At 39.3% G+C, this 23,296-nt stretch overlaps 1 protein-coding gene across 1 annotated transcript in view; it reads left to right on the forward strand.

Annotated features, from left to right (window-relative positions):
- Positions 1-19,677, forward strand: part of IL26 (interleukin 26) — a 31,203-nt gene extending 11,526 nt beyond the window's left edge. Inside the window, 2 exon segments of the mRNA XM_060113877.1 lie at positions 19,438-19,503; positions 19,591-19,677. Coding sequence (XP_059969860.1) covers positions 19,438-19,503; positions 19,591-19,677 — 153 coding nt within the window.
- Positions 19,678-23,296: the final 3,619 nt, after the last annotated feature.

The raw sequence follows: 23,296 nt of genomic DNA on the forward strand, positions 1-23,296 counted from the left end.
TCTTCAATAAGTGGTGCTGGGAAAACTGGACAGGGACATGTAAAAGTATGAGATTAGATCACTCCCTAACACCATACACAAAAATTAGCTCAAAATGGATTAAAGACCTAAATGTAAGGCCAGACACTATCAAACTCCTAGAGGAAAACATAGGCAGAACACTCTATGACATAAATCACAGCAAGATCCTTTTTGACCCACCTCCTAGAGAAATGGAAATAAAGACAAAAATAAACACATGGGACCTAATGAAACTTCAAAGCTTTTGCACAGCAAAGGAAACCATAAACAAGACGAAAAGACAACCCTCAGAATGGGAGAAAATATTTGCAAATGAAGCAACTGACAAAGGATTAATCTGCAAAATTTATAAGCAGCTCATGCAGCTCAATAGCAAAAAAACAAACAACCCAATCCAAAAATGGGCAGAAGACCTAAATAGACATTTCTCCACAGAAGATATACAGACTGCCAACAAACACATGAAAGGATGCTCAACATCTTTACTCATTAGAGAAATGCAAATCAAAACTACAATGAGATATCATCTCACACCAGTCAGAATGGCCATCATCAAAAAATCTAGAAACAATAAATGCTGGAGAGGGTGTGGAAAAAAGGGAACACTCTTGCACTGCTGGTGGGAATGTGAATTGGTACAGCCACTATGGAGAACGGTATGGAGGTTCCTTAAAAAACTACAAATAGAACTACCATATGACCCAGCAATCCCACTACTGGGCATATACCCTGAGAAAACCATAATTCAAAAAGAGACATGTACCAAAATGTTCATAGCAGCCCTATTTACAATAGCCCGGAGATGGAAACAACCTAAGTGTCCATCATCGGATGAATGGATAAAGAAGATGTGGCACATATATACAATGGAATATTACTCAGCCATAAAAAGAAATGAAATTGAGCTATTTGTAATGAGGTGGATGGACCTAGAGTCTGTCATACAGAGTGAAGTAAGTCAGAAGGAGAAAGACAAATACTGTATGCTGACACATATATATGGAATTTAAGAAAAAAATGTCATCAAGAACATAGGGGTAAGACAGGAATAAAGACTCAGACCTACTAGAGCATGGACTTGAGGATATGGGGAGGGGGAAGGGTAAGCTGTGACAAAGTGAAAGAGCGGCATGGACATATATACACTACCAAACGTAAGGTAGATGGCTAGTGGGAAGCAGCCGCATAGCACAGGGAGATCAGCTCGGTTCTTTGTGACCGCCTGGAGGGATGGGATAGGGAGGGTGGGAGGGAGACGCAAAAGGGAGGGGATATGGGAACATATGTATATGTATAACTGATTAAATTTGTAAAATAAAAAATAATAATAATTAAAAAAAAAATACAGATGAATCAACAACTGGAAGGTACATCAGTACCACAATAGTAAAAAAGAGTAGGAGGAGGGAAAAGAAAAAAAGGGGGTGGGGTAAGGCCTTGGCTGTGGAGGGCAGGGCCTAAGCAAGGGCAAGTTTTGGGTGGTGGGCGGGGCCAATGCTCAGGACCCACAGGGCTGGAAAAGGCCCTGGAGGATGTGCGGGGTGGGGTTTAGGCTCAAGGAACAGAAGGGCCCCAGGCGTGCCCCCCACCCCTGGTCTCAGAGGGCAGGGGACCTCACCTGGGATCCCAGCTGGCTTCCTGGGCTCGAGTGGGCGGGGCAAACATCTTCCTCTCCTCTCCCACTCCTCTGGTCTGGGAGGGCCCCTCCCGCCTGCCTCTCCTGATCTCCCCAGCCTCCCTCCTCCTATGCCCCCAGGACTAGTGCAGCCTGGAGGGGGCTTTGTAGGGCAGGGGACTGTTCTGGGAGCTCAGCAGGCTCCCCAGGCGCAAGTGGGCGGGGCAATCGCCCTTTGCTCCCCTCCCGCTCCTCCTGGATGGCTCTTCCCACCTGCCTCTCCGGATCTCCTTGGCCTCCCTCCTATGACCTCAAGGACCCACGCGGCCTGGAGGGAGCTTTGGAGGGCAGGGAACCGGCCTGGGAGCTCAGCAGGCTCCCGGTACCCAAATCAGTATAGTCTCTTTATTTAAGTTGAACGATTATGTAATTTTATATTTCATTTTACCACCAGCTGATTAGGTCATTATCATCCTCAGTAAGAGTTTTCACCATGAAAAGACTTGAAGAGGAGAATAATCCTTTGAAGGACTTGATATTGGGGTAAATGAGACCTATGGCAGTCACTATAGGCTAAAATGGAGTCTTCCTAAGGAACAGTGAGCTGGTCTTGTTTCAGTATCTGGAGACAAGGATTGTCTTCAGAGACCCCATCCCCCCACTTGTTAAAGCACCTTCTGTTTTTCTTTTTGCTAGCGTCCTTGGTTCCTCTGCGTAGGTGCTGTCTCTTGCACTAGCCATCCAACTTAATGTAATATTATTTAAATGAACTTTGTTAATGATGACAAGGCACTAGAAATCCTTGCCTGATACAGTACAATATATCTGGACACCTGGAACCAACAAAAGCCATGTCTGTTTTGACCATTGATTTGGTTCTTCAGTTCAAATAGCTAGAAAACACATAATAGTTATAACCCAAACCAAGCAATGTTCTAGATGAAAAACTTAGAAAACATAGAGCGATCTAGGAACTCTAGTTTTCCTTGATTTGTTTTGGGAGAAGTTATTTCCTGAAGGGACCTTAATCTGTCAAGAGATGCTTTTTTCAATGCCTCGGACCACAGCGCCATGGGAGCAGGCGGTACCTCTCAGGCTGGTCGTGGAGGCTTTCCAAAGCGGCTGGCTCCCCCTTCCGGCCAAATATGAGCACAACCACCCCGAGCGCCACCTAACGCTGGGCTTTCCTTCTTACATTCTCCCACCACAAGACAACCCTTGTTAGCTTCAGTTACTTTGTCTCACAAGCTAAGGCATTTATGTGCTGGAGTAAACCAACCACCTCTGTGAAACTGTAAGAAAGAAGTCTAGGATTAGCCTGAGCTTTAGAAAATCTCCACAGACATTGCTTTAGGGCAATAGGTTTAATTTTAATAATAAGCCTTGCATTTAACCTTTCTGCCAATTGTAAGTTTATATTTTTGGCCACAGAAGCTTGTATCTGTTTAATATAAATTAACCGAGCATTTGCTCTGTGTGGAATTCTAAATTAGTGGTTGAGGCGGAGTTTAGGAGGGAGAAGTTATAAAATGTGAAGTAGGCGACATTAATTTACATGTGATATTTTCTTTTCTTTTTTTTTGACCATTTGCTTTAATTCGGGGAGACAGGGATGAGGGCAGCTTTCCTAAGCAGAAGCAGCTGTGCCTTCCACCAGATGTGTAATTGTCCTATTGTTTCTCTTTTCCCTCTTCACTCCAGGGACCTCAGGCTATAATTAATTCTTGAATATGGCAATGAATCAAAGCTTTGCAAGTTACAGAAAACTTTTCTCCCCCTTCCCAATGGTTCTGCTGGTTGCTTTAAAGCTCTCCTCTCTCATACTGTGTCTCTAACCATCTGAAACTTGGGTGGACTTTCTAGGAATGGATTCCGAGACTAAATCCATGTCTTGGTCTAAAGAATTTGGAGTTGAAAAATAAAAATAAAACCAGAAATAGCATCTATAACCCAATCTGGGTCATCTCATTTTTTACTAGATGCAGACAGCCCCCTAGATGTGCTGATTCTGAGTCAAGAATGACTGCACCGCAAAAGGCAAACAGGTCGCTCTCAGCAGAGGCTGTCATTTCCATTTTTTTTTCAACTTCTTCTCTTTGTTCCCTCCATCCTGGAGATGGTAACTGCTTCCTGCAGTTACTACCTCTATGATGTCTCTCTTTACCCTTTTAGTTGCCTAGTTAACAACTTTATATCTAATTAACTGTTCTTTATAAAAATGAATATAGTCATTGAATATATTTATATTCATGAAGGATGTTTCCATAAACAATATTTCAGGAAAAATATAACTTATGAAATAATTTGAAAGATGTGTCCATGAAGAGTTTTTGAAAAAGAACATCTTAATAAGAAAACACTAATGAGGAAAATATTTTAAAACGATTAATGATGAAGAAAATGTTCATGAGAATGCTGCTCATCTTCCCTCTCTCTGCTGCTCTGGTTGGACTGTTCTGAGATGTGATATTTTCTTAGTCAAAAAGAGACACTAGGGCTTCCCTGGTGGCGCAGTGGTTGAGAGTCTGCCTGCCGATGCAGGGGACACGGGTTCGTGCCCCAGTCCGGGAGGATCCCATATGCCGCGGAGCGGCTGGGCCCGTGAGCCATGGCCGCTGAGCCTGCATGTCTGGAGCCTGTGCTCCGCAACGGGAGAGGCCACAACAGTGAGAGGCCCGCGTACGGCCAAAAAAAAAAAAAAAAGGGACACTAAATATAGTCAATATAGAAACAGCCAATACATAGAAAATAATTAACACTTTTTGTATTTCCCCTGTTGCCCTTGATATTTGGGGTATTGTGGGAAAAATGAGTAACACAGACTTTATCCTCTAGGAGTTCTGCAGTGTGCGTGTGTGTGTGTGTGTGTGTGTGTGTGTGTTGGTAGGAGGGTTCTAGGCAGAAGGAAGGGGATGGCAAGGTAACTTCACAAACAATTATAACAAGAGGAAGAAAGGAAAAGCACCATAATATTAGTACTAACAAAGCCCTGGGGTTTCAGAGCAGAAATACTAGAGTCTGGATGGAGCAGGTAAGTTTTCAAGAAGGAGGGACTTTGAGAGGGGCCCCGAGTTCTGCAGGTTCTATTTCTGCAGAACCTCGACACATTTCAAAACTGGTTCAAGGCCTCCTCCATGATCTGGAAACAGGAGGAAATGGCCCAGCCCCTGTTTCCAGGACCCAGAATTCTAGAATAATGCTTTGGTTATGTGATGCTTTAGGATAAATAGGATTCTGAGGGGTTGATTAAAAAACCAGTGTTGCGCTTATGATGTTGCTTCCAGAGCTCTAGACAGTTAACTTACATACAGAATTTTGGCATATAGTAATTTGTTTAATGTGTTCACTTACTTGGGATTTGAATTTATGCCCTCCATAAGCATTGGTGTTTGCTCTTCTGAAAACCGCCCCCCCAAAAAAGACTTGTAAATAGCAAAAAACAGCAAAATCTATGATACAAATTGCTTTCTATGATTTAGAGAATCCAACAATTATTTATTTATTTATTTATTTATTTATTTATTATTTTTTTTTGTGGTACACGGGCCTCTCACCGCTGTGGCCTCTCCCGTTGCGGAGCACAGTCTCCGGACGTGCAGTCCCAGCGGCCATGGCTCACAGGCCCAGCCGCTCCGCGGCATGTGGGATCCTCCCGGACCGGGGCACGAACCCGCGTCCCCTGCATCGGCAGGCGGACTCTCAACCACTGCGCCACCAGGGAAGCCCACAATTATTTATTTTGTATATTAATAATTGAAGAAAATACTAAGGAGTAAGGATTACTACAACCTCTTTATAAATTGTATATGGTATTTTTAAAATACTCTGATTCTATGTGGATGTTTTATTTTTGATGATACTTTTTTTTTCTTTTTTTTTTTTTTTGCGGTACGCGGGCCTCTCACTGCTGTGGCCTCTCCTGTTGCTGAGCACAGGCTCTGGATGCGCAGACCCAGCGGCCATGGCTCACGGGCCCAGCCACTTCGCGGCATGTGGGATCCTCCCGGACCGGGGCACGAACCTGTGTCCCCTGCATCGGCAGGCGGACTCTCAACCACTGAGCCACCGGGGAAGCCCTGGTGATACTTTTTAATGGACATCCAGAACTGTTAAAAAAATATTACTCTGCTGAAGATGCAAAAATATTTTACTTTGTGATAATAAAAATTTTCATATCATCAGCCCTATTTTACCTAATAGAATTTGTTGATTATATGTTGAACTAGGTGGAATTTTTCACTTATTTACAAGAGCAAACTACTAAATTCCTTCTTTAACACTGACGTTGGACTTCGTTGGTATTATTAGGGTTGGGAGATATTACAATTCCAGTGATGGAATGCTCATGTAATTTATTACCAAATCTCATTACCTCGGGGGTATAACCTGGGTTATATCTGAGTTTTTCTTGGTGGAGGTTGTTTTGTATCACCAGAGAAAAAAACTAAGTTTAGAGCAACCAGGAATTAGATAGTGGATCACATATCATGAGCTAGAGTTGATCAATATATCTTCCCCATTTTGTAGTTCCCATGGAACTTTAAGATTACTGGCTACAGATATTGGTACAACTCTTTTGACATTAATATCACCAGTCAACCATTGAACATTTCTAGGCTTTAGATTTCTTAGTTCAAAATTCAAATACAGGGACTTCCCTGGTGGCGCAGTGGTTAAGAATCTGCCTGCCAATGCAGGGGACATGGGTTCAAGCCCTGGTCCGGGAAGCTCCCACATGCCACAGAGCAACTAAGCCCGTGCGCCACAACTACTGAGCCTGCGCTCTAGATCCCACGAGCCACAACTACTGAAGCCCATGTGCCTACAGCCCGTGCTCCGCAACAAGAGAAGCCACCACAATGAAAAACCCGCGCACAATGAGGAGTAGCCCCTGCTCGCCACTACTAGAGAAAGTCTGTGCGTAGCAATGAAGACCCAACGCAGCCAAAAATAAATAAATAAAATAAATAAATTTATGAAAAAAACCTCAAACACAAAGTTAAAATGTCCATGACAAGTAAACGGCCCTGTTTTTCTCCCTTCATTTATTTTTTTCTACATAACAGTGTGCCACTTATTACTATGCGCTGAAGGCAAGGAAATAAATAATTATCCACACTTTGAGGGTTTGTGGATTTATAGTTGATGGTTAGCCATCAAGTGTCTGAGACCAAGGGTTTCCTTCCCTTCCTTCTTTCATTCTCCTCTTCTTCCTTCCTCCCTCCCCCATCTTTCCTCTCCCCAAACATATTTTCAGAATATTCCACATACCTGCTCTAAGTCAATTTGCTAAATAGCTAATTTACCAAAAGACCAACTTTTTGAATCCATCATTTCTTTTACTTCTTTGGTTTTAGTTTACTGGCTTTTATCTTCGTGTGGAAGAATTCCTTCATTTTAAGAAATATTCTAATTTGTCTCAGTTCCAGATTCCTACCTTTGGAATGGGAGACTGAGTAGCAGAGAGAAGGGAGGCTGGGGAAATAAAGAAGAGTCATAAAAACTGAATCTTTTTGAACATGCAGAATTCTTATGCATATATTTAACATTAATATACTCTTATATATGGGAAGAATGCATTTGTAAGAATTTTCCAAAGTCAAGAACACATTCAAGTATATATACCAACTTCAATATCAGAGAGACACTAATTGCTGTCACAAATACGCCCACAAATTTTAGTGGCTTCACATTTTAGAACTTTATTTCTCACTCATGTAAAATTCCATTTGGATTGTTTCTGGATGAGATTACTTTCCTCCACATCATGAATCAGAGATCCGGAGGCCTTCCACATTGCAGCTCTGTCATTCCTTAGGCCTTTTGCGTTTAGTCAGGCAAAGGGGGATGAAAGCAGGAAGAAGACATACCAGCTTCTTATAAGCCTGGCTCCCAAAATGACACATATCATTCTGGTCATATTCTATTGGCAAGAACTAGTCACCTGGCCACAATAACTGCAAGGAATCCTGGGAAACGTAGTCTAGCTTATGCCTAGGAAGAAGAGGAAATAAATTTTGCCAATAATTAGCAGTCTGTGCCATAATTATTCAAGAATTTTTCATTAGTATATTATTTATGACCAGGACCATCCTTAGCTTATAAGGTACCTTTGTGCAAAGTAGAAAAATGATATAGCCTTGCGTGAGCATGTTACAATGAATGGAACACTTTCTTAAACTGGGCTCTCATGTGTGGGACATAACTGCACAATGGTACAGGGTGGTTCATGATTAGTAAATGAATGGTCTTTTCTTATGAGTATATTTTTTTCATGAGGAAAAAGGGAACTGAAACAGACAAAAACTGGTGTTATAAAGACAAAAGGAAAACCCAATCAATTGAAACTAAATGACTAAAAGAAACAAGTAAATTTTGGAAATTGACTTTTTGCAACTTGGCTTACAGCAGTTTGGTTTAATTGTATATTGTCTAGATCCTGTCCTAGGTGCTAGGGTAGGAGAGACCAGGATGATTTAGTCCCTGCTCTCCAGAGCTTATGCTCTTTTGGGGAGAGAGATGTAAACAAAGAAGTTTAGTGAATCATGAAATGTGACATGTGCTCATGCTGAGTTTTCTGTCTGACAAAGTCACTGGGGAAGTGCAAAGGAAGAAGTAGTTAATAATTCTACCTGCTCTGAGGCTTGGGGTGTATGTGGGAATAGACACAAATAGTGCTATTAGAATATGTGATGATCGAATTTAATTTCCTGGGGAATAACGGGCAGGAATGGCAAGGGGAGAAACTTGAATAAAGCCTTGATGGTATAAAACAACATACCATATTCAGGAAGTTACAAGTAATTGAGTATGAATGTATGTGTATGAGTGTGTGAATGTGGCTTGGGGAACGTAAAGGGGAGGCTTGTAGTTTAGACTTTGGCCAGGAGATGCCGATAGGGGCCAGACTAAGAAAGACAGGGTAAGACTGGCTAAGGAGTTTGAATTACATACTGAAGAAAATGAAAAGCCACTGAAAGGCATGGCTTGATTAAATACTCTGTTTTAGAAAGACCTCTTTGGTGAATGGAGAGGGGTATAAGTCGGGGTGAGACCTGAGGCAAAGGAAACAATGAACAGAGCATCGCAATAATGTGCCTGGACTAAAGTATGCACACCAGAGCCACAGGGAAGGGCGAGGGGAGTCTGAGGGGGGGAGCAGACTGGGATGAGCCTAAGGTTTCTACTTGGGGAGCTGGCTGGATGGTGGTGTCATCCACTATGAGAACAAAAGCTTGGAGAAAGGTTAACAAATTGCTTTAGACCTGCTAGAAGTTTGAGGAGCCCCATGCATAAAAGCAATCATAAGAGTAGTATGTATGCTCTCTCATATATTGTGTATTTCTTTAACATTTATGATGTATTTATTAATAGATTTATTGAGATATAGTTAAAATGCAATTAACTGAACGTATTTAAAGTGTATAATCTGGTAGTTTTGATGTATGTGTATATTTGTGAAACCACCACCACAATTAAGATAATGAATATGTCCATCACCCCCAAAAGTTTCTTTGTGTGGCTTGGTAATCCGCTCCCTCTTTCCCCCTGACACCCTGTCTCCAGGGGACCACTGACCAGCTTTCTGTCACTATAGATTTATTTGCATTTCCTAGAATTTAATGTAAATGGTATTACAGATGATCCCTGACTTACAATGGCATGATTTTTTGACTTTACAGAGGTGTAAAAACTATATGAATTCAGTAGAAACTGTACTTCAAATTTTGAAGTTTGCTCTTTTCCTGGGCCAGTGATCCATGGTACGGTACTCTCTCCTGATGCTGGGCAGTGGTAGTGAGCCACGGCTCCCAGCCATCCATGTGATCATGAGGGTAAACAACTGATTCACTTACAACCATTCTGTACCCAGACAACTATTCTGTTTTTCACTTTCGTTACAGTGTTCAATAAATTACATGAGATATTCAACATTTTATCATAAAATAGGCTTGTGTTAGATGATTTTTCCCAATTGTAGGCTAATGTAAGTGTTCTGAGCACTTTTAAGGTAGGCTAAGCTAAGCTATGATATTTGGAAGGTTGGGAGTATTAAATACTTTTTTGACCTACAATATTTTCAACTAACAATAAGTTTATAGGGACTTAACCCAATCGTAAATTGAGGAAAATCTATGTATGTGTTATACTCTTTAATGTCTGACTTCTTCCACCCAGCATAATTATTTTGAGATTCATTCATGTTATTGAGTGTATCAATTACTTCTCCCTTTTCACTGCCAAGTAGTATTCCATTGTAATGATATACCACAATTTATCTATTCATCTATTGATGGCTATTTGGTATTTTTTCCCAATTTTTCACTATCACAAATAAAGCTGCTATTAATATTTATATACAAGTCTTTTTTTTTTTTTTTTTTTTTTCGGTACGTGGACCTCTCACTGTTGCGGCCTCTCCCATTGCGGAGCACAGGCTCTGGACGCTCAGGCTCAGTGACCATGGCTCACGGGCCCAGCCACTCTGCGGCATGTGGGATCTTCCGGATCAGGGCACGAACCCTTGTCCCCTGCGTCGGCAGGCGGACTCTCAACCACTGCGCCACCAGGGAAGCCCTGTATACAAGTCTTTGTTTGGAGGGATATTTTCATTTCTCTTGGGTGAACACCTAGGAGTGGAATGGCTGGATCATAGGTTAGGTGTAGGTTTAACTATGTAAGAAACAGCTAAACCGTTTTCCAAAGTGGTTGAATCATTTTACATTTCTACCAGTAGTGTGTGGGAGTTAAAATTGCTCAGTATCCTTGCTATCACTTCATATGGTCAGTGTTTAAAAATGTTAGCCTGTCTAGCTGGAGTGTAGTGGTATTACATTGTGTTTTCAATTTGCATTTCCCCAATCATTAATGAGGTTGACCATCTCTTGATTTACCTATTTACCATCTATATATTGTCTTTGGTGAAGCGTCTGTTCAAATATTTCGCCCATTAAAAAAAAATGGATTGTTTCCATGTCTTGGTTATTGTGAATAGTGCTGCTATGAACATAGGGGTGCATGTATCTTTTCAAATTAGAGTTTTCTCCAGATATATGGTCAGGAGTGGGATTGCTGGATCGTGTGGTAACTCTATTTTTAGTTTTTTGAGGAACCTCCATACTGTTTTCCGTAGTGATTGCACCAATTTACATTCCCACCAGCAGTGTAGGAGGGTTCCCTTTTCTCCACATCCTCTCCAGCATTTGTCCTTTAACAGATCTTGTAGTACAGTTCTACCAGTGATGAATACATTCAGTTTTTTATGTCAGAAACAAGCCTTTATTTCCTCTTTATTTTTTAAATATATTTTTTCTGAATATAGAATTTGGGGTTGATAGTTTTTTTTTTCAATACTTTAATGGTGTTGCTCCATTGTCTCCAGGCTTGTTTCTGACAGGAAATCTTCTCCCATTCTTATCTTTGTTCTTATGTCATACCTTTTTTTTTCTGGCTTTCTTTCTTTTTAAAGATTTTTTCTTTATTACTTGTTTAAAGCAATTTAATTATAATGTGCATTGGTTTGTTTTCTTCATGCTTTTTGTGTTTGGAGTCAATTGAAATTCTTCCATCTGTGAGTTTATAGTTTTCATCAAATCTGGAAGTTTTTGGCCATTATTTTTTCAGAAAAAAATTTTTTCTGTACCTCCTTCTATCTCTTCTATTCTTGAAATTCTAATTTCATATGCATTAGGCCATTGACAGTTGTCCCACAGCTCACTGATTCTGTGTTGTTTGCAGTGTTTTTCTGTGTTTCTTTGTGGATAGTTTCTATTGCTACATCATCAAGTTTATAAACCTTTTATTCTGTAGTATCTAATCTGCTTTAGTGCCATTCAGTATATTTTTCAACTTAGACATTGTAGTTTTTATCTCTAGAAGTCTGAATTTGGTCTTTTTAATATTTTCCCTTTTCCTACTTAACATGATCAATCTTTCTTTTAGCTTCTAGAATGCACTATATGGCCTCTATTTCTATGTTAGCAGTCATTGATAATTATTGTTTTGATCTATTAATTCATAAAACTGAAAAATGATGCTTTTAAAATCCTATTATGCCTACTTTATTTATAAGTGGGGATAATTCTGTAAAGAGAACTTACCCCTTACTATTTGGCTGTCCTGAGGAACTTATCGTATAAGACAGGCAGAATAAACATGTAATTCTTTTTCTTTATTTCCCAGTTTTGAATATAAGGAATTGATTTTCTAACATTCTTCCAGGGTGATCAATGAGTTGTTATTTTCTCTTAGTTTCATTATTAACTCATGGGTTTAAATTATTTTTTATTTTTGAGAAGTCTTTCTGATTCTATAAGCTACCTGCCTTTGGGATTTCTTTATAAGTCCACAAAGATTGGCATCTTTTCGAGCCACTCTTAAGATACAAAACTACAGTAATTTTTGTGATAGACCCCAAGGTCTGGAATCCCAGTACCACTGTATTTGAATGCCATCTTATTGTTTCTGAGAACATTCTAAGAATTTTGCAGCACCTAATAAAATATTACATATTTCCACACTCCCAATGCAGGGTGCACAGGTTCGATGCCTGGTTGGGGAACTAAGATCCCACATGCCACAGGCAGGGTGCGGCCAAAAAAATAAATATATAAAGTCACACAGATCTGTGCTTAAATCCTGAAAAAAAAAAAAGAATAAAATGGATAACCTGTATAGCACAGGGAACTCTGCTCAATATTCTGTAACAACCTAATTGGGAAAAGAATTTGAAAAAGAATAGATACATGTATAATTGAATCACTTTGTTGTACACCTGAAAGTAACACAACATTGTTAATCAACTATACTCCAATATAAAAGAAAAAATTTAAAAAATATTAGTCTGATTTGGGTAATTCAGGTGTATAACTGTTTAAAGAAAAAAGTTATGGGTAACATAAATATATTTATTTTTAATCTTTGTTAGCCATGGTATTTGCCCTAATGGTATTTGGAAAGTTGGTATATGTTACAAGACATTTTAAAGATTCTTATAGAACTCAAATACTCTCAGACTTGAAAGGGAACTTAATAGTTGTTTATTTGAATTCATAAAATAATTTGGTTAATTGCTAGTGATCAAAGTTGAAACTGAAAAAAATTACATTAGCTTTCAAGATTTCATCATTTACTTTAATTAACATTTTGAGAGCCTGAATAGTAATCGGTAATTAAAGAGCTCCATTTCTTTACATTAATTGTATGTAATTAATTTTAAAGTCTGGTAAGTCTTGGCAAATAGAATATTTGTGTCTCCAGTTCCTGTAGGATGTTTGATAAGTAATTTGTATCCTCAGTTGCAACTAGCTTATCAAGTTGTGAAGCACTGCCAATTATTTATCCTTGTAATTTCAAATATTTTAAAAATTGCAATTGATTGAACTGATAAAAACAGAAGTAGGAAGTGAGACAAACTCTGTTTTATTCTTTCATTAAGTGCAAAGTCCTAAACCTGTTTTCAACAATACCAGTAATCTCATCTTGCTGTTGTTAGAAGAATTAAGTAAGATAATATATCAAAGCACCTAACATGTAGTAGTTCTGTAAAATTGTTACTGTCTTTTCCTATTGCTTTCCATACACAGAACACTAATATTCTTCCAATTATGTTTTCTCAACAATTTCCAAAGGAGTGGTTCTCTTAAACAATCAAATACATTTTTAGTGCCTAATGTTAGAGTTTTATTTATAGTATTACTTTAACTGAAAGATAAAGAGATCATTTATGAATCATTGGTTTTAATCTTGGTAAGTATATTTTCTAATTATAATATTATAGAATCTCTTTTCTGACAAATTCATTCCTTGGTTAATGATATATAAATTTTCTGTCAAAATTATGGGGCATAGCTCTACCATTTCATGTGCAAAATTGCATGGATTCATTCTTTTTTTAAATTGAGGTATAATTGACATATAACATCATATTAGTTTCAGGTAACAACACAGTGACTTGATATTTGTATCAATTGCAGAATAATCGCCACAATAAGTCTAGTTAACATCGATGCATGGACTCATTCTGATGAATGATTATTATGCTGAGAATTTTAAAAAATCAGCAATAAAGTTATGCTTATCCTAGTATATGTTTTTATTTAAGGTATTTAGAAACTCTTTCTAGTTTTTTTCCTATGATTGGAACATGGAGAAATGTTTTATGAAGGTCTAAGATTACTGTAGGTAGGTGAGATTATATATACTTTATATCAGATGATTCAGTTATAGAGAGTATGGAAATATAATGTTTTTGTAAACTCTTCTGATACATATTTACTCAGATATTGAATATCTACAATTATAATTAAATGTCTGATTATGAATTTGGTTTTGAGGAAAAGCACTGGCTAATCGTTTAGTCATTTTTTCCTCCTTTCATGCAACTTCCTTGGTTGCAAATATAGCTATTCTTCCAATAACGCTGACTTTTAAATTTTACTTCCAGCTTTCCTATGAACATTTATGGTCTCAGTACTTTTGTGTCGATGTCCTGGTGTCCATTTTTTGCTAAACTGACATGGAATTTTTAGAAATCTATTTTCAAAACTGGCTACCCTGATATAATTTTCTCACCTGTTATTTTAAATGCACCTCAGATAATATTTGTAAGACCTCACAGGAAAAAGCTGCAAAAAGTAAATAAGATTTGCTTAAAACTCTACATCCACTGTCATATAGTAAAATTAAGTTAATTTAATCTTTAATCTGAATCCTTATCTATTATTTGCAATTTGGGGGAAAGAAAGTTTCAGGAAACCAAGGCCATAGCCAGAGTAGGACCTGTCTTAACTATTAACTAAAAACAAAACCAGGAAACAAAATCCCCAAACAAAGCAAAACAAAAAGAGATGGTTACAATCCTGTCTGAAGTTGTATGCTGAGATTAAAAAAAAAAAAAAAAAAAAAAAATATATATATATATATATATATATATATATATATATATATATATATATATAATATAAGATCTTATGTATGGTTTTACATTCCTCCAGTGGTTGTGAGAATACTGTATATATTCATAAAAGGCTATAGTATAATAAAACTCTTTTTGTAGAAAGGATTTGAGGTCGTTATTCATGAGAATACAGGGTGAGAGACTATGCCATGTGTAGCTATCCACTCCCTGGCCTAAGTATTTCATTTCCTTAGAATTATCAGTGGAGATGAATTATCCATTTTTGCTTCAGTTATAATACACAATACAAACTTGCATGATTTTTCAAACACATTGAGGATACTGAGGATGCAGATTTAAGGATTTATTTTTTTAATCTAATTGTTTTAAACAGTGCTCACTAATGCCCAGGATATGCTTCAAACTATTATTAAACCGGTGGGCTTTGCGAGCCCCAAAGCCATAGCTGATGCTTGCATTTCATTCATTGATTCATTCATTCAAGAAACACTTACTGAGTATCTAGTATTGCTGAACACTATTCCAGAAGCTGGGGATTCAACAAAAATTGATAGATAATATCTCTTTCTGTACAGAACTCCTTGAGAATGCTCTCAGCCAGTTTCAGCAACTCTCAGATTGTGATAGGTGCCATGAAGGGAGCAAACAAAAGGACGTTGAGGGCCAGAGGTTGGGGACCATATCACAGATAATTGAATCTGAGGATTTCAGCTGAGACCCAAAGGGTGTGTAAATCATCTCTGCTCTCTCCAGCCTTGGAGCATTGTGCCTCCTCTGCCTACTTGTCCCTTCTTTCTGCTTCTTCCACTCCATCTTAGTCACTCTTCAAGATACAACTCACTTGTTTTCTCCTTCTGGAAGTCTTCTGGCATCCCACAGTTGGTTTGCCTCTGCTCTGTCGCCAGAGCAGTTTGTTTGTTTGTTTTAAATCACAGTATTTATCACTTAGTATTGTAATTTTGCTTCACTGTCAGTAGATTATGAGCCATCCCTTGTGCCCCAAGGCAATTTTCACCATGAGAGTTACTTTTATAAATTAAATATATCTCTGCTATGTGGGCAGAGACAGTATTGCATACCTAGAGTATAGTAAGCATGCAATAAAAATGTATTGATTTAATGATGAATGATTATTAGCCTGTTGCCTTGTGTTTGTTATTCCATGACTAGCTCACACTTCTTTTTTTTTTTTGAACCTGTCTCTGGTTATTCCAGCCCTACTAATAAATTGCCTCTAGTCTAGATCGTGTCTGCTTTGGTTGAGTTTGTCAAATCATTCAGCCGTTCTTAGAATAAAACTGCTGCCCTTTGGTTGTGCATTCTGTTTTCAGCAAATGGAACTATATACGCTGAAATATAAGGTAAAGGAAATCATTCTTTCGTAAATTCTTCCTTCCAAGCAAAGCAATCTAGATTACAGCAGTAAAATCAGGCTGTCCTACTGGGTCTGCAGACATAGTTGCAACAGTGAGGAAAATGAAAACCTCTTGCATCAGGTCTTTACTAGGAGTCATTTATAGTAAATGGAGCTCAAGGTGCTAGAAAGCATCCCATAAACCCGTGGAGCTCTGGTGGCAGCACTGGCACTGTTAAGTGATTTTTTTTGTTTTGATTTTTTGTTTGTTTGTTTGTTTGTTTGTTTGCCCGACCTTGTTTTTCTCCTTTTCTACTCCCCTTGCTCTTCTTAGGGTAGCTTGTACCTTAGATGAAGTCAGAAGCCTTTCTTGTACTTCCCACCGTGCTATGGGAGACACTGCAGACCCAAGTTCTCTGGGCAGAGGGCCTGGTCAGCAGGAATGCCTTAATGATAGTCAGCTTCTGTAACATCCAGAATTCGGTTGACTTCTTTGGTATCCCATTTTCCATGTGAAATCTTTAAACCCCAACACAAGCATATTTGATATTGTGCCCTGTGACTTGCTTATTTGGTGCTTTGCGATTGATCTTTGCATCTAAGAACTCTGATCGAGTGTATTGGAATTAGCAAGTATTGATTCTCTTTGTGAAGTCCTCTTTGTTTTCCCAGTTCCAAGATTTGGGCCAATTACATTTATATTAGATAATTTCTGACTAGAAAGATTTAACATCTAATCAAACTCTCCATTTAAAATATAATGGGCAGAATTCTCTAAGTTTTTTCCATAGCTAGTCTACTTGGTTGGAACTAGACTTGGTATTTCTAGAATTTGCTTTTGCAGTTCCAATCTGAAAAACAAATGAACAAAGGGAAACACACGCACACACACAAACGCACAGAGGATTTCTTCTTTTGTTTATTATCACATCGTCCATTTTCAGGTTGAAACCTCTCTCTCTCTGCCTATCAGCTTAGTCTTTTAGAGGCATTTCCAACATCTCCCCTGGACCCTGGAGTCAGAATACTTCAGATCTCAGCTCTGCCACTTACTATGTGAAAATAGGCAGAATTTTAACTTCTATGCTTCGCTTTCCTAATCTATAAAATGAGGATAAAAATAGTGCTTACCTCATAGGGTTGTTGTGAGGACTGAATGAGTTAATATAACTAAAGCCTTCAGATCAGTGCCTGATACATAATACTAACAAAATACATGTTGACTGCTATTATTTTTGTCTAACAATCTTCTTAGTAGTTCTGTTGTCACATGAAGGGGAATTGGGATAAAAAGGAAGCTCCTGGAACTGCTGGATTTTTTATCTTCTAATACGGATCTTGTATTTTGTTGATTTTCCTGTCCACCACTATTCTGTTTACTAACTCTGTTTCACTCGTTGTTATGTCTTGAGTGCCTAGCACACGATCAGACACTGAGTAGGCACTTCATGAATGCTTGTTTAATGAAGGAATGAATTCCTTCTGACAGTATGCTCTGACACTGGCTGCCATTGTCCTGGATCTGTCATGCATTGTTTTTGCCTCACAGGATCTGGTGTGGGAGGAAGTGTCCTCTTAATTCACGACTCCTCATAAAAAGGAACAAAACTGAGTGATTTGTAGTGAGGTGGATGGACCTAGAGTCTGTCGTACAGAACTAAGTAAGTCAGAAAGAGAAAAACAAATACCATATGCTAACGCATATATATGGAATCTAAAAAAAAAAATGGTTCTGAAGAACCTAGGGACAGGAATAAAGATGCAGATGTACAGAATGGACTTGAGGACCCGGGGAGGGGGGGAGGGGAAGCTGAGACGAAATGAGAGAGTGGCATGGACATATATACACTACCAAATGTAAAACAGATAGCTAGTGGGAAGCAGCCGCATAGCACAGGGAGATCAGCTCGGTGATTTGTGTCCACCTAGAGGGGTGGGATAGGGAGGGTGGGAGGGAGACGATATGGGGATATATGTATACATATAACTGATTCACTTTGTTATACAGCAGAAACTAACACACCATTGTAAAGCAATTATACTCCAATAAAGATGTTAAAAAAAATTCACGGCTCTTATCACAGGGAGGTCCAGCACTTGTGAGTCCTGCAGACTAAACCTTCACCCGAATATTCTGTGTCTGCAGCTCTTCTGTGCCTCATCATGAAAGCCCCTTTCACAAGAAGAATCTCTTCCTACGCAGGGTCCGACCTGAAGGTAGAGTCCCCATTTGGGCAGGGTCATGACAACATCACCACCTTTAGGCCCCTGCAACAGCATTCAGGAGATAACTATCAAATCATTTCAGTTATTTTCTCTTGATAAGAGAAAGACCTGAATGTTGTCCCTCCCCTGTCCCCTCTTTTCCTCTGTGTTCTGGTCTAAAGGGACCAGTGGGTTGATGTTGGCCGTGTTTTATTTGTTTTAATAGGTGTTGTCATTTAGCTGCTTCCATTTCTCTAGTTTTAATTATGTATTATCTTGATTGATGCACTGACACTATTTCATCACGAGGTCAGGACATCCTGGGACAACTTGGGCCTTGGTTTCCTTTTATGTAAATTGAGAAGAATTGAACCATATAATGTCCTTGGTCAATTCCAGCGCTAAGGTTTTATGAGTAAAAGCTAAGTAGATAAATTAGACACTTTCACTTTTTTCTTCCCTTCCCTTTTCTCTATTTAACCTTATGGAAATTTGTGGGAGAAAAAAGGATGATGAAGAATTTCCTCCTACTTGACTCCTAAGCAATTCTTGTGCTCAGATGGGGTTTGAAAATTCACCTCCTCAAAGGAGACTGGCAGTTTCCCCCCTGCCAAGGTACAAGCCATCTTCTCAAGACATTAGTTTGCTCCTCCTCCTAATTTAGAAACTAATATTAATTTCTTGGTGCTTTCTCCTGGCAATCAACACCTGAATATTGTACTGTGCAATGTATATAACAGCCAGGGTGATTTTTCAAAAAGTAAATATTTTTCTTGTCATTCTCACATCTCCTATGCTTCCCATATCTCTCTTGCTCCAGCCATGCTTTATTTCTTTCAGTTTCTGGAAAGCACTAGGTCTTTCCTGCCTCAGGACATTTGCACACTTTTCACTCAGGTTACCTCAGTTATTCTCTCCTGTGCATCCTCCCCAAACCCCTATTTTCTTTCTTCACTTCCTCATATAGCTGGCTCCTTCTCCTATTCCAGATCTTAATTTAAATGTCATTCCTTGAAAGAACCATCTCTGACCACCCAATTGAAAGCAGCTATAAATTTCTATCATAGAATTTTTGCATTACAAACACAGCTTTAATTGTAATTTGGAAAGTTTAATTTTTCATTTGTTTTCTTATTTATCATCTCTCTCCCCCATGAAACTATAAGCTCTGTGAGGACAGAGACAAGGTACTATATATTTGCCAGTGTATATCATGCCCAGCACATTATGCCTGCTCAAAAATTGTTGGTTGAGTGAATGGAAGAGTGAGTATTATTAGCTCTTTTTCAACAATATTTTCTGTATTTACTTCTGATTTCTTAGATTTCCTGTGCTTCATCAGCTAGAGAAATGAAATCCATTACCAGGATGAAAAGAAAATTTTATGAGGTAAGTATTCCAAATTCTTGTCTTTGAATGCTTTGTTTTTTAAAATGTGAAATATTTCTGCTTCTAATATTTCCACTTTATTCGCAGATTGGAAAGAAAGGAATCTACAAAGCCATCAGTGAACTGGATATTCTTCTTTCCTGGATTAAACATTTCCTGGAAAGCATTAAGTAATGCAAGAAGCCAAGTGGATTGATTTGACTGTTATTTTGAAATATAATGAGAACAACCAGAAATCAATTTAAAGCAGTGTATTTCCTTTTTAAAATTTTATACATAGTACTAACAGCAAATTAGATGATTAAGAATAGACTAGAGGAATTTAATGTAATAAAATTTTGGAGGTAAGTAAATTGTCACTAATATGCACATTTTCTGTATTTTCAAAGAATGTTTTCATCCTGAACATGTTTTGTCATTCCCAAGTGCATTGCATGAGTTTAATCTAAAGGTGTATAACCAGAATTAAATCATGTAATATTTGTGCATAGAAAATGACAGATTTCTGGGATACAATATAATGTTATTGAGACTTACATAGATGCTGTGTATATGATTATTGTCTGCTTAAGGGCTTGATAATTATTAATTATGCCCAGTGTGAACTTAGCCCCTAATAGATTTTGATTTTAATGAAATAAGCTGTGTTTCTTTCTCCTGGATGTGCTTTTTAGGACAGTATGTTAGAATTTCATTGAGTACAATGGGTAACTACCAGATCAGATCAAATAGGACACACATGTAAACTAACTGCTTGGAATGGTTTACTAGAAATGCCTTTGACAGATAACCCAAGCTACACAGACTACAATGAACCAAGTTGAAATGATGCCGAAGCATGATTATGTTCCTTCCGGGTGCCATACAATTAAGAAAGTTGGTAGAGGCCAAATAGAAGTCTGAATGGCAGCTCAGAGTTCACCACAGGAAACTTTCCTTCCTATCTAAAAACCTTACGCACACAGCTAGCCCTTCGTTTGAATGAGTCATATTGCCTGACCATTGTTTTGCATTAAACGGATCCTGCCTCGGCATTGTAGGCATGGGCAGTTTCAGACAGCAATTTGTGTGATGGCCAATTTGCTTCCACAAAGCACCCATTGTGCCTCTGCTGCGCACAGACAACACCAGGACTTGGTGTTTTGTGATCTGAATAGGCGGGGCTTCCTGAAGGCCTTTGTGGATTTCATCCTTGGAACCTCCTCTCTACCTTGCTTTCCCACCATCCAATTCTTCTTTTCAATCCCATGGTCATTAGTCTGTTCACCTGGGACTATCCTCTCTTGGTTTATCTCATAGTCCAAAATTACCTCTTTGTTCTCCGCCCCTTCTCCATTCTGCCTTCCCCATCAACACTCCATGGCCCCATGTCTTATCCTACTGGGGACCTCATTGTTAGACAAATCCACAGGCAGGGAAAGGTGTGGTGAGTGGAGGGGATTGGCGATGGGGAGACTGGGGGACTCTGTCTTCTTTTCGTGCTGTTGATTTAGGGCTTCCCAGTGCAGGTTCCTAGGCCATCAGTAATGGGGCAGCCTTCTTTGTTGAGAAACATTTGGAAGGGCTGGCATCTTGGGGATCAGGAATCTACCCCCTGGCTCTCCCCTGGACCTGAGAGGAAGTGGTGCACCCACGGCCTCTCATTGCCCCACTTGCAGGGCCCTCGGTGGTTTCCAGGATCAGGCACCTTCACAGCTGGGTTTGTGAGCTGGGAGTCTCCATCTTGGTTACAAAGCATTCTTAGGTGTTCCATTACTTAGGGACGCCGGGTATTAGAGGGGCTGTGAAATGTTCATTTGCCAACTTTAGGTCCTTAGGGATAAAATTTTATCTGTGTTCCACAGTACTTTGGGGTGATTGAATTCATCATTTTTATTTGTTGAACTGTTTCCCAAATTCTTCTGTTTGCCCAGAAGAGTCAAAAGGCTGCTGAAGCACAATAGGAATTTAAACATCATCACCGAGCAGAAAACCAACATCCACGTGCTGGTGCCTATTCACAAACTTTTTTCAGATATCAAAGGAAAAAGTGTGGTCCTAGTGTGTTTGAGTAAAGACTGGTATTCTGAAAAGGCAGTTAAGAAGGAAGAAGCTGTTGTCCTTGTGCACAGGGAGGAAACCGTGTTTGGTGGGGTCACTGTGGGCTCTGGGTGAAAGCTTCCCTCTGATTACAGGTCCCACTCTGGGCTTTACCAGAGCCAGAGATGGCTGCATTTTGGGAAATGGCGGCATACCCCCAAACACCCACGAGATGCTCTATAATCCCCAAGCCATTCAGCATTCATAGGGGGAGATTCCTTCTAGCAGATCCTTCCTGAATCATACCTAGGAGACTATGTTTCCTATTAAAATGTTTTGTCTGACTGCATATAATTAGAGTTAAGGGCATTGAATCTCCTCCTAACACAGGGAGAGCAGAACGAGCCTGAGTACCAGTGAGTAGTCTGGAGTGGTGGACACAGCCCTCAGTGTGGTCCAGAGACCCGATAGTCCCAACTTCCTCCAGATCATCCATACAAATCATCAACCTCCTCCCTCATCACTTTTCTCTAAAACACTTCTCTCGCACTGGCGTGCTTGTACTGACTTGTTTGTTTATTGACTGTCTCCGCCATGTCAGAATATAGGCTCTGTGAGACAGGACTTTTGTCTGTTCTGTTCTCTGGGGGGCCCCCAGCATCCAGATCAGGGTCTGAATGCAGGGCACTACATCAGCACATGGTGAATGTGTGAGCTCTTGAGAGAATGGACTGAGGCTTTGGCCCTGCTGCTCTTAGGACATGTGACCAATGTCAGGCTAATTCACTTCCTGGGCCTCCGTTTCTGGATGGATCCTGATTGAAATTAGCTACCACAGGTGGTCTGTACAGATACCTGCAGAGTGGGGGACTGAGGTCTTTCTTTACTCCAGACACGTGCCCCCAAAGGACCTCACACACCCTCTTCTCTCCCACCACCTGCCCCTACTACCCCGAGCTACTCTGCCTGCTTCATTTATCCTGAACCTTTACAATTTTATTGAAACATCATCCTGTTGTTAATGGTCTCATACACTCTTTACTTCTTCACAGAACCTGTCATAATTATAATTCTTCTGTAGATTTAATATGTTTCTCCCTCTAGACTGTCCCTCTCGGATTCACTGCAGTTCTGCTCCTTATACATGGTAAGTGCCCAATATACATTTGTTAAGTGAATAAAGTAGTAAATTGGATTAGATAGCCTCCAAGGTTTCTTTCAACTCTGGCATTTCTGCTGCCATAATCTTGCCAATCTGGTTGGCATGAAGCTTGAAGACTGTGATATAACAATGCTTTCCAACCCAAGTCCTCTAAGAACATCTATGTTATTATTTACATTAACCAAGAATTTAAATCAGCATACTTTTTTACTTGCCCCAAATAAGAGGTAACTGTAAATACATATATGACTATTCAAATAGTTCTTAAACAAATATGTTCTCAATGAAAACATGTTCATAAGTGTACCACGTAGAATCATCTTGCAAAACCCAGGTGGAGTGTGCTTCAGACATTGGGAAACACTGCATTGTAATGAATTTCCACTGCCTCATTCTGGTCCAACTTAGAGAAATAGTTGGAAATTCGAACTTGATCATTTTAACCTACCCACAGAGACCAGTTTAGAAGAAGTCAAGCCACGATGTTCAGGTTTCAAACAGGTTTCAGAGCTCCTGTCATTGTTTCCAGAGATGGAGGTATGAAAGCACGCTCACCCAGTCAGTCATTCCATGGGGCCGATGACTATGGCTCTCCACAGGGGATGCTGGGAT

The sequence above is a fragment of the Mesoplodon densirostris genome, chromosome 11 (genome assembly GCF_025265405.1).
Source record: "Mesoplodon densirostris isolate mMesDen1 chromosome 11, mMesDen1 primary haplotype, whole genome shotgun sequence".
In the NCBI taxonomy this organism is placed as follows: Eukaryota; Metazoa; Chordata; class Mammalia; order Artiodactyla; family Ziphiidae; genus Mesoplodon; species Mesoplodon densirostris.